We start from the raw sequence: 18,424 nt of genomic DNA on the forward strand, positions 1-18,424 counted from the left end.
ATCATACTACTATTCCTTTCATGCAGTAACTCTCCACATAGAACCAGCCCTGCCTTAGTTACAACTGGTGGCTGAACATGTAAAGGTCATTGCTTGGCGTAAGTTTAAGTGCTATTGCTGTTGCTACTCACCCAAAGGGGTGTTGAATTGTATTGTTATTAACGAATTAAGTACATTTTAGTACCACTTTTTCTAGAGAGCCAAAGTAGGTGGTCTTCCTTGTGCTCTCAAGTTGAGTTGAGAGAAAGTGATTCACTCAAGAAATACAATAGCAGAGTTGGAGGTCTTCTAGTCCAACCCCCTGCCTAGGCAGGAAACCCTACACCACCTCAGACAAAGGGCTATCCAACAGCTTCTTAAAGACTTTCAATGTTGGAGCATTCACAATTTTTGGAGGGAAGTTGTTCCACTGATTAATTGTTCTAACGGTCAGGAAATTCCTCCTCAGTTCTAAGTTGTCTCCTTGATTAGTTTCCACCCATTGCTTCTTGTCCTGCCTTCAGGTGCTTTGGTGAATAGCTTGACTCCCTCTTCTTTGTGGCTGGCAACAGCGCACATGGAAATGTTAGGACACAGGGACAGTTTCAGACTTCGCCTGGTGTCTTCTTTGTGATTTTTACATCCTTTGGGGGGACCTAAATAGGAACTTCCTGTTAAGAAGATCTCCAATTCAGGACACACAATACATGGAAGGTAGGGGTTCAGGTAAATTGGTTTTAAGACATGATAGCTCACAGTTAACATTGTGAGTTGTGCCCAGAAAAGGGCTGGCAGCCAACACTACTTGTAATCTAAGAATCACGGGCTATTGGAATTGGCAGTTTACAGAAACCTGAACGCAGCATTCTGAGCCAGCTAAAACAATTTTCAAAGGCAGGTCGTATTAGGGAAAGAAATATTATTCTTTAACAATTCTTCCTACCTCTGCAGTCTTGTGCCCTCTTCCAAAAGTCCCACAAACCCTCTAGGCAGATTTTAAGAGATAATTTAAAAAAAACTGCAAAAGAATGGAAATCATCCCATTGGTGCAGCAAGTGCTTTACTGCAGCAATTTCTTCAAAATAAAAGCAGGAAGTTTAAAAGGTTTACATACTTCCAAGGTTGGCATGAATGAGAGATCTCTTCTACATCAGACACTCTGTTCTGCTAGTCTCCCACTTTGCTAAATCATTAGCTTCGGGGTCGTGTAAAATCACCTTTTTCCAATTGTTTGCAGAGAGGGATCATTACGCAGCTTGCTTTTATAGTCATCTAAGCTCAGTTGTCATAATTAGAACTTTAGACACGCTGCCCTTTGTTTTATGAATACTTATTTCTTAGGTTGCATAGACTACCACAGCCTTGCAACTCTTGGTGGTTGATAAAAAATAAAATGCCCTTACTGAAACAATATATTAAAAGTGTAATGATAAAATAGCATAGTGATGTGGCCCTCAATGTAATCGAGTTTGACACCCCTGATATAGGGTCACCTGCTCAAGCAAGAGTTGTACTAGAAGACCTCCAAAATCCCTTCCAACTCTCTTAGCAATAGCAATAGCAGTGAGACTTATATACCGCTTCATAGGGCTTTCAGCCCTCTCTAAGCGGTTTACAGAGCCAGCATATCGCCCCCCACAGTCTGGGTCCTCATTTTACCCACCTCGGAAGGATGGAAGGCTGAGTCAACCTTGAGCCGGTGAGATTTGAACCACTGAACTGCAGATAGCAGTCAGCTGAAGTGGCCTGCAGTACTGCATTTAACCACTGCACCACCTCGGCTCTCCATTATTCTATGTTTTATGTAGTAGAGCCTATAGGATGCCAATTTTAAAACCTCTATATTTGTTTCTGGATATAACACTAAGTGTTACTTATTTTCCTTAAAGCCCGAAATGATGTGTGTCTGCAATACCTGATTTTATTTTATTTTTAATTTTGCCAAAAGGATAATTTAATCTATTTAAGTTTAATATACGGTCATTTTATATAAACAAATAACATGTGCCAAAAAGCTGCTTGGGAATCTGAATTCTGCGCTTGGGAATGCAGGGAGAGCAGTGAATTATTTTTTCCTGAGGCCTGGAAATAATAGTTTGGTAATGCCTTTCCAAGGGCATCCTCTACATGTGAACTTTGATCAGCTCTGCCCCTGCACGAATCTACAGATAAAGATTATTTATTTCCATTTTAGCTGTGGATTAAAAGGAAAGAGAAGAAATCTATGTTTCCATTCAAATTACTGGAGCTCTATGGAGCTCAAGGAATGTCATTTTCCTACTATTTGGAACTCCGTCTCCTTCTTTAAGATGCTAAGCAATTTCAGCTTCATACTATAATGTCGCTACTATTTAATTATATCAAATCAAGGAATGGCACTTGTTGATATAATAGTTTGTCAGCTTTGCAATAACACTGATTGTGAAGGTTCATGCACTCTGCTTGATTTATTGAGGATGGATTGATATGGATAATGGTGGATTCGTTTGAAAAAGTTTCTGAGGATGAAAATTAAAATAGTGACAATGTGGGAGAAACTTCGGGGTGTGAAGAGAGAGGGAGAGAGAGAGGCATTTTTCTATAACTTTTTTATTTTCACTGGAGGCAAAGTGGAGGGAACATATAATTTATTTGAGCACAGATATAAAGACCAAAAAAAGAAACAGAGAAATTGCTTGCTGAAGTTTTATGGTAGTTGGAGGTGATTTTCTTACTGCCAACAAAACAAAAGAGAATATATTTTTTTCTGCAGATTTTTAAAAACTATATAAGGTGATTGGACAGTTAAAAAATTCCATCTGCTATAGTACAGATTCTACCTCTCCCAGATTCATACACAGTTCGGTTTAAACTGGGTCTTTACTGCAAATAGGTTTTCCGGATTTATTTTCAATGAAATGTTTGTTCAGTTAAATTTTAAATGAAATGATGGGTTAAATTATGATGTTATGTTTGATTTGTACTGGATTTTTTTAAAAATAGAATTTATTTTTATTTTCAAAACAACCACAACACATAAAATCTTCCTTCTATACATACTGTAGAAAGTGTATCAGTTGGTTACAAAAGGTTTTCGTGCATCTCTTCCACAGTCATCAAGCATAATTCATATTAACTCAAGTATTTTAACTCAAATATTTATACATATTACCCATATACCTCCATTTTTATTTGACTATAATTGTTTAAACGTCCTTCATCATAAAATATACCAAGATTTAATACATAACCACATACTGGCATTTCATTTAATATTTCTAAAATCCTCCAATAACACTGAATCCTTATGACCTATTCTAGCTAAACATCCATAATATTTAATGACAAACTTTTCTAATCCTCCTTTCCAAATCACTGTTGGCAATTTTCATCTAGTTTCCTTATATTATACTTATACATATATATAGGTTGTCATCATTATCCCTCCTTTATTTGACTATATCCTGTATCATAACATTTCCCCCCTAATAATCAAAACTTAACTGTATCTAACTTAATTCTTTTTTATTAACCTTTGCATATAATCCAAAAGGATTTCTAATCTTCCTTTCATGGGTACCATTCAATACTCATATCCAATTATTACTTATCATAACATTACACATTGTATACATTATTATCATTATCAATTATTTCTTTTATATCTATTATCACTAAATTTCACTAAGTTTAACTAGCTTTAAGTTATATTCTTCCATCTATCAACCTGTATCTTTCCAATAACAAAACAACCTCATATCTTCTGCCATTTGTGGTACCAATCCTCTAGTCATCTTCTTGATCAGCTTTGTATGGACTTCTCTTAGCAACTCCTTGCTTATAAGAGCTCTCATATAATCTTGATCCCCTCTTTCGGTTTCCTTATTCAGTTTGTCTTTGATTTTCAGCAGTGTTATCAAAACTTTTTCTAGTGGAATTTCTTTCTTTAAATCCATAGGTTCTTTAATTTTATCTTCTTCTATATCTTGACCTTTGGAATAGATTTCCTCTCCATTTAATTCCTCTTTCTGTATTCCATTCTTTCCATTTTCAGGAACAAACCAATTGCCATAGATATCAGCAGGTTTAGTCTCTTTACATTCATTTTCCACTTCGGTTTTTTGAGTTTCAATCACCCTGTTTTGCATTTGATGAACATTTTAATGGCACTTTACTGCAGAGGAATTAGGAAAACCAGCTTGAGATATCTCCTTTAATATTTGCAGAATTTGTAATATTTGGGAGAATAGTTCATTTTGAGCCAGTTTTCCTATAATACCGTATTTATAATTCTAGACTCCCAAATTTGATTCTTTTACAAAGTAAGCTGCATCTTAATATATTTTATAGAAAATAATGAAGACCTTTAAGAATCTTTGATTATATATTTTGATGTGCTTTTATTTATATCTCGATGTTAGAAAGGGTCAGAAAGATGAGACCATATTGCCAAGTTGGGTCCTGTGATCAGTAATTTGTTGCTGTATGAATCTAATAAGGATTTAAGCAATATCATTCCGTTCTTTCAATTACACTGAATTGAATGCTAATAATAGTACAAAATAGATTGCCTTTTTGTTGAGCCAAAGCATTTAATTTTGCATTACATATTCCATAATTAGTAAAACAGTAACAGGTCTATTATCCAACCAGATTTTGAGGGACCTTCAAAAACTCAGAAGTGATGAAACCAGGCTCACTTCAGGAGGGAAGATATTCCATAATGTGGGTGCCAATATGTTTGCTAAGCTGCAAATTTCCACTAAACACACAAACAATTTCATCAGTGTGATTCACATAAAGCAATAACATGGTAACCCTTCTCCAGATTGGACACAGGTTGGTGGTAAACAGATATTATTCATTTCAAGATATAAACTTAATATCTCTCATATATCAAAAAACATAATTATATTACCCAATTCCTTTCTAATTTAGTGCAAAGCCTCTATGTTGGCACCAACGTATGTGTATTTCTACAGCAGGAGGACAAGGAATACATGAAATATTTACATGCAATAAAATGTGTGCATAGTGTGGGAGTTAAACTGAGAACAAGAGATTCTCAGGATAGTTATCAGTTATGTCAATTACTAACAGTAATGCAACTTAAGGGCCAAGATATGCACGGCAAAAATAGCAGCTTCCTAATATGCATTAAAGCTGTAATGTTTTGTACCTCAAAAAGTCTCAATTGAATTAGAGCCTAGAATAGTCACACGTGGAAAGTTTTTGCACAAGTCCTGTTAGGGAATTTTGACCTGTTCACAGCAAGGTCCACTTTTGAATACGTTCATGGTTCAATTGTGCAATGGATAAGGAAGTGTGTTTTAGGCTACTTCGTGGTTTTCTCCATTGTTTTCGAAACATACACATTGTTGAAGCACGGTTATTTCTCTAAACAAGACATCTGGGCACATTGGGAACAGAGATTATCTAACAAAGGAACTAAAAGCATTCTCCATTATGTGTTTTAAACATAAGCAACCAGGGGTGGGTTCCTGCCAGTTCTAACCTCTTCTACAGAAGAGGTTCCACAAATCTACAGTGCTGTTTAGAACCGGTTCCAGCTCCCTCCCCCCACCTGTCTGCACATCATCAAGATGAAGAGGAGGAATTCTGGGAGTTGAAGTCCACAAGTCTTAAAGCTGTCAAGTTTGAACACCCCTAGGGTTTTTTTTTTCTAAAGGGTTAGGGGTGCAAGGGTCTTGTAACTTGACAGCTTTAAGACTTGCACACTTCATTGCCAGAGTTCCTGAGCCAACATGACTGCAGGAGGAATTCTGGGAGTTGAAGTCCACAAGTCTTAAAGCTGTCAAGTTTGAACCCCCCTGGGGTGTTTTTTCTAAAGGGTTAGGGGTGCAAGGGTCTTGTAACTTGACAGCTTTAAGACATTTTGATTGCTAAGCAAGAGCGTTGTTAAGTGAGTTTCATCACATTTTACAAGTTGGCCACGCCCACCCAGTCACATGACTGCCAAGCCACTCCCACCCAGTCACATGGCCAGCAAGCCACTCCCACAAAGCAGGCCACACCTACAGAAGAAGTTCTAAAAAAAATTGAAACCCACCACTGTAAGCAGCCCATTTTTTCAACCAAGAGGGAGGAGACTTTTATATGTTGTCTTTTTATAAAAGCCACACTGATTAAAACCTGGAAAGGCAGCGGAATCCTTAAAACATCCCCAAATGCATTTCCTTTAGCAAAAGGCTTATATTTGAAAATATACACACAAAAAAAAACCAGTAATGATAATATGCTTTATTTTTGTGTCCCTGTGCTGATCCTATCTATTTTTCACCATTTTATTTTAGGTTGGTATTGTACTGCATTATTCCACACTTTCTACAATGCTTTGGATTGGAGTGACAGCAAGAAATATTTATAAGCAAGTTACAAAAAAGCCTCAGACAGCCCAAAACAGTGACCAGCCTTCTTATCCCAAGCAGCCATTGCTCAGGTATGGATGATTATGGACATGTTCCCTTTCAAATTGGCTTTATATATGTACGGCCATAGCTACCTCTTCCAGTTGACTTTAATAGTTGGCAAATCACACTGCTAAGAATGTCTTTCAGAGTCATATTGCAGCTAAAGTAAGAAATGAAATTACAGTTTGAAATTGGCTTAAGGTTGACTGTTCTGACAATGGTAATCATAATTAACTATGATAAATTTGAAGACTCGTGTTTATTTGCATCTCATTGAGAAACAAATGAGGGAAGGAGCGGCACATAAATTTGCAAATACAGGTTATATACATCTTCCTTTAAAGACATTTCTCTGGAACAGGCCCAAGTATATATTAATTATTTGACTGTTCATTATTTCCTGTGCTTTTACACCAACAAAAATAGTAAACAGTGTTCAGGAATCAAAACAGAAAATAAGGAGCATAAGCCATTAATTATTCATTCATTAATGAATCCTAAACATTCTAGTGTGATTTCAAACTAGTGTGTCCAATTCTGCAGAATAATTTCATTGTTTTAATTCTATTGTATTGCATTGGCTTTGCTGGCATTGCTCTCTGTATACCCTTAGCATCCTTGGAGACTAAAGCTTCAGAATTTCCTATGAATAATAATGTTGCCAAATAATTTGAGGAAAGTAAAATCTGTTTTGCAAGTCATTTGTTCAAACTGTGAAGGAAAAATTGCTGCAGTTTTCAATACAGATTGTGACACCATAATCTATAGTCATTAATTTATGTTCTTTAAAATATTTAGTGGATGTTTACTTTAAATCCTTTAAAAATCCGTCCAGTGGTTCATTTAATAGAGAATTTTTTGAATTATGTTACATTATGATAGTGTTTTTCTGTGAATCTGTGTTACTTCATTTAAAAATCATTGTCACGGTTCATTCTTAGGAATGTTTAGTAGTTGAATAATTGTGGCGATCTTAGTACTTTCTGAAGTTGGTTTCTTGCAGATGTTTCATTACCAATGCAAGTAACATTATTAGTGCTAGAAGGGAAAGAGATTTGGCTTGGTTTTCTTGCAGATCTTTCATTATCAAACTAGATAACATTATCAGTGATCGAAGAGTGTAGGTTTTCCAAACCCCAACTCCCTACTGAGGATTTGCTAATAAACTGTCAGGTAATGAAATGTGTGCAAGAAAACCACCATCCCACAGTTCAGCTCTGAGCCACAAATATTCTCTTCTATTAGCTGAATAACTGCTGACTTAAATGCAATAATCAAGATGGAATATTATTTTAGGTTGCAAAAACAGAGCATGCTGTGTGTTTATTAAACAGAAGTCACTTTGTACACTATTGTTGCTGAAGGGACACAGGGATATTTATTAAAGTTCTGAGAAATGAATAAGGTTGGAGTTAATGAGTAGGCTTTCTCAAGGTACAGTATGTTATAACTTACTCTCTTTTTTTTTGAAGGAACATCTTAGTACGAGTAGAATTGTAAGGAAGGACAGGTGAATGTATTATTTTTCGTGTGTCTAACATGGAGGCTGTTCTGTATATTTCAATTGCCAGCAACCATAGCACAGTGGCTCATGTGTTAGGACCCTGGATTGACTTGCAACAAGGCTGCATTTGGACCCAAAGGGGGAGTTCTAGTCATTGGCTCCAACTCCTGCCAACCTAGAAATTTGAAAGCATGCACTCACAAGTAGATAGACAGGTACCACTTCAATGGGCACATTAACAAGGGCATGGAAGGAGCCCCCAGCTGGGCATCCCCCAGGTAACAATCATGTCACCGGCCAATCCTTTCAACCGGGAAGTGCCTTGGTGCTCCTGACAAAAATGCAATGGGAATTATCAGCATAGTCCCAGATTTCGATATTTATCCTTATATTAATCATGTATTGTGATCTTAGAATGACGTCATCTTAGAAGCAATGACATATCAATTATTTTGAAAATTAGTATTATATATCTATAAGAGAACTTATTTCTAATAAAATGTACCTTGGCATATTAAAACATCTGATTGTTTGGCAGCTGATAATTATGTATGTATGTATGTATGTATGTATGTATGTATGTATGTATGTATGTATACACACACATGCATATATCTCACACAGCGCTTTCTAAGTTGGCATCTGCAGAATTTGATTTCATTTTTTATTTATTTTTGCTTTAACCAGCTGGTATGGTTATTTTAACATTTGACATCATCCTTGATTGTTTGCAATAATGTTAATAAAAAAACCCTTCTTCATGAAGTGGTTTTTTAAAAAAAGTATTATCTGACAGTTCATGAAAAACAACTTTTATTTTCACCCGCCTGCTGATGAAATGAGCCAGCAGTTGTTTGAAAAGACTATCGCAATTCTGCTTCCTCATACATTACATAAGATGTCAGAAGGACTATTTTCCAAGCAATTATTTGAATTCATTTTCTAACAGCTAAAAATGAACTGCTTAAAAGATTCTTTAGCCTCAGCCTAAGAATTGCAGCTGATTGGTTGATAATGAAAGGCAATAAACCCTAATCACTTATTGTTAATTCCTTTTTAATACGGTTGAGGATAATCAAAAGTATTTTTGCAAGGAGATGGAAATCGCTTCAACATGTGGCCAAAATATCATGGGTCAAAAACTTCCTGGGTTGTGAAATATGTGGCTGAATAGAATATATATATGTTCAAAATACTAAGAATTGTCCAGAATGTTAGAATTCTGCTCACATTCAACCAACACACACACACAGACACCAGAGGTGGGTTCCTACCAGTTCGCACCAGTTCGGTAGAACCGGTTGGTCAAATCTACCGGACCGGTTAGAAGAGGTTCCACCAGTGGACCCGGAAAGCAGGCCACACCTACAGAAGAGGCTCCAAACTTTTTTGAAACCCACCACTGACACACACACACACACACACACACACACACACTCACAGAGAGAAAGAGAAAGGAAGGAAGGAAGGAAGGAAGAAAGAAAGAAAAAGTGAGAGAGAGATGAAAGAAAAAAAGGAAAAAGGGAGAGAGAGACAAAAGGAAGGAAAGAGAGAGAGAGAGAAAACACATGGCCAGCAAGCCACTCCCACCAGATCACATGGCCGGCAAGCCACTCCCACAAAGGAGGCCACACCCACAGAGTAGGTTCGAAAAAAATTTGAAACCTACCACTGACAGACACACACAAACACACACACAGACACACACACACACACACACACATACACACACACACACAGACACAGACTTCCTTGATCAATCTGGGCAGATGATTTTGGGCAGAAGGGAACAGGTCTCTTTCTCCCAGCTTTTTTCTATCTTTTGAGACACACTAGCTAAATAAAACATGTATGATTCTGTCAATAAACTGGCTTTATTAGACTGGATGCGTATTTCTATTTGATATGCCATTAAATGATGAAGCAGTTGTTTAGATGAAACTTATAGGTCAGACATTTGATCTGATAGTTGATGGGATTGTGAAGAGTTGCAATTTCTGTGTGTTCTGTACATATTATTGCTATATATTACTTAACTCTATGAAAATTTACTCATTAAGAACAGCAAAGCACTGATGCGAGGCAGCAGAGAATATTGTCCCATGACATGGTTAAAAAAAGACTTAAATATGAATACTGTTATTTTCTGCAGCATATTTTTTTTTTTTTTTATTTTATTGAGAATTTATATGCCGCCCTTTTCCCTGAGGGGACTCAGGGCGGCTTACAACAGTGAAGGGAAGGGAGTGCAAGACAAGACTTAAAAAGAAAAGAATCGTGATTAAAGAAAATTGATCATAAAAACACAACATTCACTCAACATTCGGGCGGGGTGAGAATAATCCTATCCCCAGGCCTGACGGGATAGCCAGTTCTTAAGGGCTGTGCGGAATTACGAATATTACTCTTTTTGCCTCTTGACACCCAATTCCGTGAGCTCCCCCTTTATCCCCACTTGGATGGATAGAGAAGATTTCGGGTAATCAGTATTGATTATTAAGTTTATGCATTGTGTAACTTTGCTGCAATATCAGTGCAAAAGCAAAACAGGAAATCTAACTGGGTCCCTTGTTCCATTACTTCCCATTTGAGCCAAAGAACTCTTGAATAAGCTTTTCTATACAAATAATTCCAATGTGTATTTTTAGATCAAGTAGACTTGTGTTGTGATTAGCTTAATTCATTAACGAACAATGGGCATTTTTAGCAATGCTTACCCATTTGCCGACTTGCACGATATTTGAGTAATAAAAGTCGCTGTAAGGATCCCAGCCTATAATAGCTATTGTATTACCAAACATTCTCTTTTTTTTTTCTTTCTAAAAGCCTTATACTACTCGGACTGAATTTAAAATACTTAAAAAATGATTTTGCTGTTGCGCTTAGAAGAAGAATTTGCAATTATAATTTATAATACTTTACAAGCCAGAATAATGCCACGCTCTGTATTCCATAAATTTCAATCCTATCACAAAAATACATAAAAAATTAATTATAGAAAATGTGGTTTTCAAAAATATGCGCGTGGTTTTTTGATGTGTTTTACAATGCATTGCCTTATGTTTCATCTTTCATGACTGACAATATTTGCAAATTCCAAGTCTTGTTACAAGAGTGTGAAAACAGCAGGCGTGCAACGCCCGAACAACTTACTTCAAAGTAAATTAGCTTACTTCACCTATTCCTCACTATAGGAATTGATCTGGGTTAAGTCCATCCTAAATGAAATGACAATTAGGGAAACCCCTAAATCAGTGTTTCTCAACCTTGGCAACTTGAAGATGTCTGGACTTCAACTCCCAGAATTCCCCAGCCAGCGAATGCTGGCTGGGGAATTCTGGGAGTTGAAGTCCGGACATCTTCAAGTTGCCAAGGTTGAGAAACACTGGCCTAAGTATTGTCTAGTCAGTCGATAATTGTAACAATAGGAAGACAACTACATCTTATACAATGGTGTGTGCACATTTAATTTTAAAGTAAAGAGATGTCCACCATTCCAAATACCAGATGGCATTTGATCCCCAGCTCATCTCTATTTTTATTCTTCTTTGCTCCACTGCCTTAATGTACAGGGAAAAGTTAAAATCTAGTAAATATTCGCCGTAATGCTAACAATTACAGAGAAGCCCATCTTGGCGCATAATAAATCTGTTTACACTCCGTCAAAGCCAACAGAGCAGCAGTCATTCTGAGAGATTGATTGAAAGGCCTGTCAGAAAATCTAACCATTTCTTCCGGTCACCTGTGTCCCCAAATTGGTTGAATTTTAGGCTTATCTGGATTGGATTTCAATTTCATTCGATCCAGGACTCTAGGAAAGGAAACATCCAGGCATGGAAGGAATGGAGGAGCGGTTTTAAAAATGAAATATATTCAGGTGCCCGCTACTGCCGTTGGCACTCAGAGGAGCGCTTCAAATCTTACCCATTCTAGCCTTCACTCTAGTCGATAGTGAATAGAGCATTGTCTGCTTCTCCAGAGGTTGCTATTGAGTTGAACTTTTAGGATAAGCTAATGGCTCCCCCATTGACTTTGTTTGTCAGAAGTAGCAATAGCAGTTAGACTTATATACCGCTTCATAGGGCTTTCAGCCCTCTCTAAGCGGTTTACAGAGTCAGCATATCACCCCCACAGTCTGGGTCCTCATTTCACCCAGATAGATAGATAGATGATAGATAGATAGATAGATAGATAGATAGATAGATAGATAGATAGATAGATAGATAGATATAGAGAGAGGGAGAGATAGATATAGAGAGAGGGAGGGAGGGAGAGATAGATATAGATAGAATAGATAGATAGATAGATAGATAGATAGATAGATAGATAGATAGATAGATATAGAGAGAGGGAGAGATAGATATAGATAGAATAGATAGATAGATAGATAGATAGATAGATAGATAGATAGATAGATAGATAGATAGATAGATAGATAGATAGATAGATAGATAGATAGCAATAGCAGTTAGACTTATATACCGCTTCATAGGGCTTTCAGCCCTCTCTAAGCGGTTTACAGAGTCAGCATATCGCCCCCCACAGTCTGGGTCCTCATTTCACCCACCTCGGAAGGATGGAAGGCTGAGTCAACCTTGAGCCGGTGAGATTTGAACAGCCGAACTGCCGAACTAGCAGTCAGCTGAAGTAGCCTGCAGTGCTGCATTTAACCACTGCGCCACCTCGGCTCTTCAGAAGGTGTGCAAGAGTTGATCCCGTGATCCAGGGACACTGAAGCCGTCATAAATATGAAACAGTTTCCAAGCATCTGAATTTTGTTCACATGACCAAGGGGATGCTGCAACGGTCGTAAGTGTGAAAAATGGCCATAAATCACTTTTTTCAGTGCCATTGCAACTTTGGTCACTAAATAAACTCTTGTAAGTCGAGGACCAGCCCGTATTCCCTTTCTTATTGCTAAACTCTGCCCATGACATACATGTATTTCGTCTGCCTATTATATCACTGTGTTTTATAGAAGAGATTAATCTGGCAACATCAGTTAACTGTTCTTGGAGGCTGAACATTTAAGAAACATGATTGAACTAATTTAAAGCACTGCCATTGCGGCTGTTCAATGGGAGCAGCTTCCAAGCAGCTGAAAGAATCATAAAATCAGCAACCAAAAATGGATGAATGATAGATAACGGCAATCTGGCTGTAGAAACATCTGATATATTCTGCAGTGGAAAGCTTGCGGTTAAATTGTGTTTTAAAAAATCTGTCTGTATAGGAAGATGTTGCTTGCTGGATATTTCCGGTTGTTATTACCTATTTCTATTATAACATATAGCAAGATTTTGAGAAACGCCAACTCACTGAAGCTTTCTAAGGTAATCTTCCTGCCAGCTTAACTGTTATTCTAAATTTAATTAAATTATATCACCCGTCATCACAGATGTACAAATTGCCACAAAATATTTTTCTCACACCCTTTAGAAGTGTGATATCCCAGGAAAAGCTAATTATTTTACAGTCCTATGGATTGTGAATCTTTCTATCAAAACCTTTTTCTCCAAATGAGGGTTCAGCTCTTCGACGTTCCAGGACTAGCTGTTATTTGCAAATAAATACATTTGAGGTATCAGAGCATGATAAAATATACTTTTCTGTTGTACTGAATATTTGCATGAGTTCTCAAGCTTGGACTGAGAATCCTGCTAAGTAAACGTTTTTTAAGACTTGTTTTCTGAACCATCTCCACATTATTACTACGTCAACAAAGATTGTGGCACATGAAATACATTAGGAAAAGCATATTCACTCATTATAAATATTATCCCTCCATGATATCTTTGCACTGTAATGCTGGGTTTACTGTAGCTTTCCTATTGTTCTTTGATGACTTTTATTATGCAACAACCTTCTAACAAACTGAATGTGTTCCAAAACTGCCTGCAGTGTTTTGAAGGAGCTGTGAGCCTAGTACGAAGTGGCAGCCAGCCTTCCAAAGTATCTTACTGGAAAGAATTAGAAAAATAGAGGCACATGTACCATTTGCTCTCTTGGAACATTTTCAATAGCAGTAGCAATAGCAATAGCAATAGCAGTAGACTTATATACCGCTTCATAGGCCTTTCAGGCCTCTCTAAGCGGTTTACAGAGAGTCAGCATATCGCCCCCAACAACAATCTGGGTCCTCATTTTACCCACCTCGGAAGGATGGAAGGCTGAGCCAACCCTGAGCCGGTGAGATTTGAACCGCTGACTTGCTGATCTAGCAGTAGCCTGCAGTGCTGCATTTAACCACTGCGCCACCTTGGCTCTTTGAATCAAGAGTTCTCTATAAAGAAAGAATGCATCAGCAGCAGCAGCATTTCCATAGCTGGATTTTACTATTTCTTATTTGTTACAAATTAAAATACTTTTTCGATTCCATTTTAGCTACTTGATATATTAATAATCCTAAAAAACCATATTATGCCTCACAGTACTGTAGAACAGTGTTTGTCAACTTTAGCAACTTTAATAGCAATAGCAATAGCAGTTAGACTTATATACCGCTTCATAGGGCTTTCAGCCCTCTCTAAGCGGTTTACAGAGTCAGCATATTGCCCCCAACAACAATCTGGGTCCTCATTTCACCCACCTCGGAAGGATGGAAGGCTGAGTCAACCCTGAGCTGGTGAGATTTGAACCGTCGAACTGCAGAACTGCAGTCAGCTGAAGTAGCCTACAGTGCTGCATTTAACCACTGCGCCACCTTGGCTCTTAAGATGTGTAGATGTCAGTCCCCAAAATTGCCCAGCCTCCATTACTGGCTGAGGAATTCTGGGGTTTGAAGTCTACAATTTTAAGTTGGCCAAGGCTGAGAAACACTGAATGTGCATTTCTTTCCATTTCTTGCCTGACATCAGCATAGGTGAGTGTGTCGAAACAAATCCCATTTATTCCATAAAATTGGCATGCCGCAGGCTATTGATTAACCATTTATTATTTATTGACTGTAGAAATTAGGCCCTTTCATTTCAAAATTTAGCTCTCTGTAGAAAACTGCTGGGAATTCTCATTGGTATGCTACAGGAAAGTGTGAGTTACAGCTTTCAATGAATGTGAAATCTGTACATACCTCTGACCCAAAGCTGGAAAGAAAATCCAAAGCGAGTCATAGCTACTGGAGCAATCTTCTTGTTTCTATATTTTTTTTTTCAGAATAATAGCTTAATGCAGTTGATCAGAGGATAAAAATGAAACCATATTATATGACTTTGGGATAGAAAAAGGAAATGTGTGCCTCTTATCTCCTCTGTAACTCGGCTTTGATAAAGTGCAATGCTCAGATAAACATGAATTAAACAGACATAATTTCCTGCTATATCTTCATTTTTTTATTATTAGAATTGGGAGTGAAAATCCTTATTTTTCCAAAAAAAAACCAACAACCACACAAAACAAAAAAGCAGGGCGTGTAATGGGGAGATGAAGACTGAGCAGGCACCAAAAAGAAAGAACCAGAAATTCAGGCACTGCAGATAATAAACAGTTCTGCTCTTTCTCCCAGCTCTTTCCTTCAGTCTAAAAAAGGGCTGCCCACATAGGGGAAGCTTCTCGATAAGCTTCCTCTTGACCTCTTCCTTCTCTGATTTTCAAATATACTAAAATCATAAATCTGTTGTACAATGTCCTAGGAAGTTGAAAAGCACTGATGCGCTGATGTTTCTTGGTCCTTGCTTTGATTTTTTTCTTCTCACCATAGACTGACTCTCCTACAGTAGCTATAGCACTTAGACTTATATACTGCTTCATAGTGCTTTATTGCCCTCTCTAGATGGCTTACAGAGTCAACTTGTTGCCCCCCAACAATCTATTCCCTCATTTTACCAAATTTGGAAGGATGGAAGGCTGAGTCAACCTTGAGCTGGTCAGAATCGAACTTCTGGCAGTGAGCAGTGAGCTAGCCTGCAATCCTGCATTCTAACCATTTGCGCCACCATGCCTCTCTTAGTAGTCGAGAAGGGTAGACCTCTTCAAGAACCTGTAGAAGGACAAGATTTATTATGTATCACCACATAGTTACAGGATAGAAATAATAGTTGTAAGTTACAGGGAAGTTAGATTTCAATATAACATAAATGTTCCTAACTGTGAAAGTAGTTTGATAGTAAAGTGAGTATCCAGATGGGGGTCTCCTTCTCTGGCTGGTGTGGGCAAAAGCTACAAAAATAATCCATTGGGATGTTTTTATCTGGATCCCAGGGGTGACATGATAGCAGCCTTTCAATACAGGCAGTACTCAACTTATGATCACAATTGAGCCCCAAATTTCTGTTGTTAAGTGAATTTTGCCCCATTTAACGATTGTTTTTTGCCTTAGTTGTTAAGTGAATCACTGCAGTTGATTAGTAGCCCAGTTGTTAAGTGAATCTGAATTTCCTTGCTTGTCAGAAAGTTGCAAAAGATGTCATATTATCTTGGGACACAGCAACAGGAATAAATAGGAACCAGTTGCCAAGCCTCTAAATTTTGATTACATGATCATGGGGATGTTGGAAATATTGTAACTGTGACAAATGGTCATGAGTCCCTTTTTTCAGTGCCATTGCAACTTTCAACGGTCACTGAATGAATTGTTGTAAGTCGAGGATTACCTGTACTTGAAGGGCTGTCACAAGAAAGAGGGGCGCAACTTATTTACTAAAGAAACAATGGAGAGAAGCAACTTAGAACTAAGGAGAGAATTCCTAACAGTGGGGACGATCGATCAACAGCTTCAGAAGTTGTGAGTGCCCCATCACTGGAGGCTTTTAAGAAGAGACTGGGCAGCCCTTTATCACAAATCGTATAGGTCTCCTGCGGGAGCAATGAGTTGGACTAGATGACCTCTAAGGTCCCTTCCAAGTCTGTCACTGTGAGGTTGATGACATAAATATCTCTTCTAACTCTTTGAATCTATGCATGATAGTCCCCTTCGGGGAAAAGGGCGGCATATAAATGTAATAATAATAATAAATAAATAAATCATGATCCTTAGCTATTAAAAGACCTCAATCCCAGTAAAAAACACATTCTTGTCCCTCTGATCTCCTGTAAAGAAGGATGGAAAACTGTACTTCTGGTTTCTTTCTTTCTTTCTTTCTTTCTTTCTTTCTTTCTTTCTTTCTTTCTTTCTCTTTCTTTCTTTCTTCTGCCCATCTCAATCAATGACTTTAGCACATACTGCAGACACACTACACTTGTGTTATGCCACTGCCTTGTCTCCATGGTTTTGATTTCCTGCCTAATCAAGATTTTTTTTACATAGGAGTCAAAGGCTGAGAGACTTCAGCTGATTTGGGCTGATATATTTTCTATTTTAAAGTTGTACTGTCCAAAAGGGAGAGCCACAGCTTCACTCACCTAAAGTAATTCAGTCCTTTTAAAGCGATTTTTTTTCCTAGTTCAAAAGTTCCTGTAACCTTTCCTGCCAGCATGATTCAGCTTCCAATAGAGAACAATTCATGCTTGTACTACCAATTCCTGGGAGTTTTGACAATTTCTTGGTGTCTAAGGCCTGAATAAAGTCATTAGAGGACCTTCTATGAATCATAGTATGTGCTCATCAGAATGATGAGTAATACCAAATCAAAATTGCAAAGATGCTGGTTACCTAAAGGACAGCCTTGAATATGCTGCAGTACAGAGGTTTGGAATAAAGCTGTCATCTCTATTCAACAGCTAATGGAATGAATGAGAAGGACTTAAGGTTCAAGGTTTCCTCCTCCTGCAATTCACTTGCTTTTGTGGCAGCCTCGCCCTTCAGGGCTCCTTCTAGACTTCAGAAACCTTAGATATGCCAACTCCAAGCCAGCCTTTCCTCAAATTGCCACAGTGCAATTTCTAATGCATCAGAAAGGAAGAAATGATGCAAGGAATAAGTGCATTAATCTTGTTAATCCAGTGTAAATATACTTTTTACATTTAATCCTTTTTTTTCCAGGATTATTCTGTTTTGTCCTAATATATTTATATTTTTACGGCATTTTCAGTAAAGAAATCAAGAATGCAGCAGTTCTGAATCCTGCTAACGCTGCTTCGAGAGAAAATCACCCACCTGCCAAGCATTGCCTGATAGACAAATGCAAAATATGCAGTTTTAGGTTTCCTGTATAGGTGGTACCTTGCTCAATAGTAGTAACACATTCCATTGCGGACCGTTGAGAGGTCTTGGAGGTGGCCCCCAGAAGGTTCTAGAAAACACTGGCTTAGAATGAAATTCACGGGCCTCACTAGGAATTCTGTTCTTCCTTCAACACAAAGCAATTTGGAGAGGAACAGAAACAAGGAAAGGCAATTTATCCATTGTCATTTTGCAGATAAAATTCATCCTCTCCCATTTCTTTTCTTTTCTTTCTTTTTTCATTCAAGACAGGAAGGTTAGGTTGGATACCAAGGATAGAAAACTGTTGTGTTGCTTTTTTCTAATTATTATCCTTTCACTTAAATTATTCAGTTGACTGATTTGATTCAGATATGAAAATGGAGTCATAATCAGTACAGCTTAGGCCTCAATAAGAAGATGTTTATGTTCAGATAAGATATGGTCGAGGTAGAT

The 18,424-nt window shown here is 37.6% G+C and overlaps 1 protein-coding gene across 2 annotated transcripts in view; it reads left to right on the top strand.

The window, feature by feature from the left end:
• Nucleotides 1–18,424, top strand: part of ADGRA1 (adhesion G protein-coupled receptor A1) — a 304,703-nt gene that overhangs the window by 257,482 nt on the left and 28,797 nt on the right. For both annotated transcript variants that reach the window (XM_087702485.1, XM_087702486.1), the window contains exon 17: nt 6,273–6,418. In XM_087702485.1, the coding sequence (XP_087558611.1) occupies nt 6,273–6,418 (146 nt within the window). The remainder of the gene's footprint in view (nt 1–6,272; nt 6,419–18,424) is intronic.

This window comes from Thamnophis sirtalis, unplaced genomic scaffold, assembly GCF_051295495.1.
Source record: "Thamnophis sirtalis isolate CommonGarterSnake01/CBP01778 unplaced genomic scaffold, rThaSir2_p1.2 scaffold_15, whole genome shotgun sequence".
Taxonomy (NCBI): domain Eukaryota; kingdom Metazoa; phylum Chordata; class Lepidosauria; order Squamata; family Natricidae; genus Thamnophis; species Thamnophis sirtalis.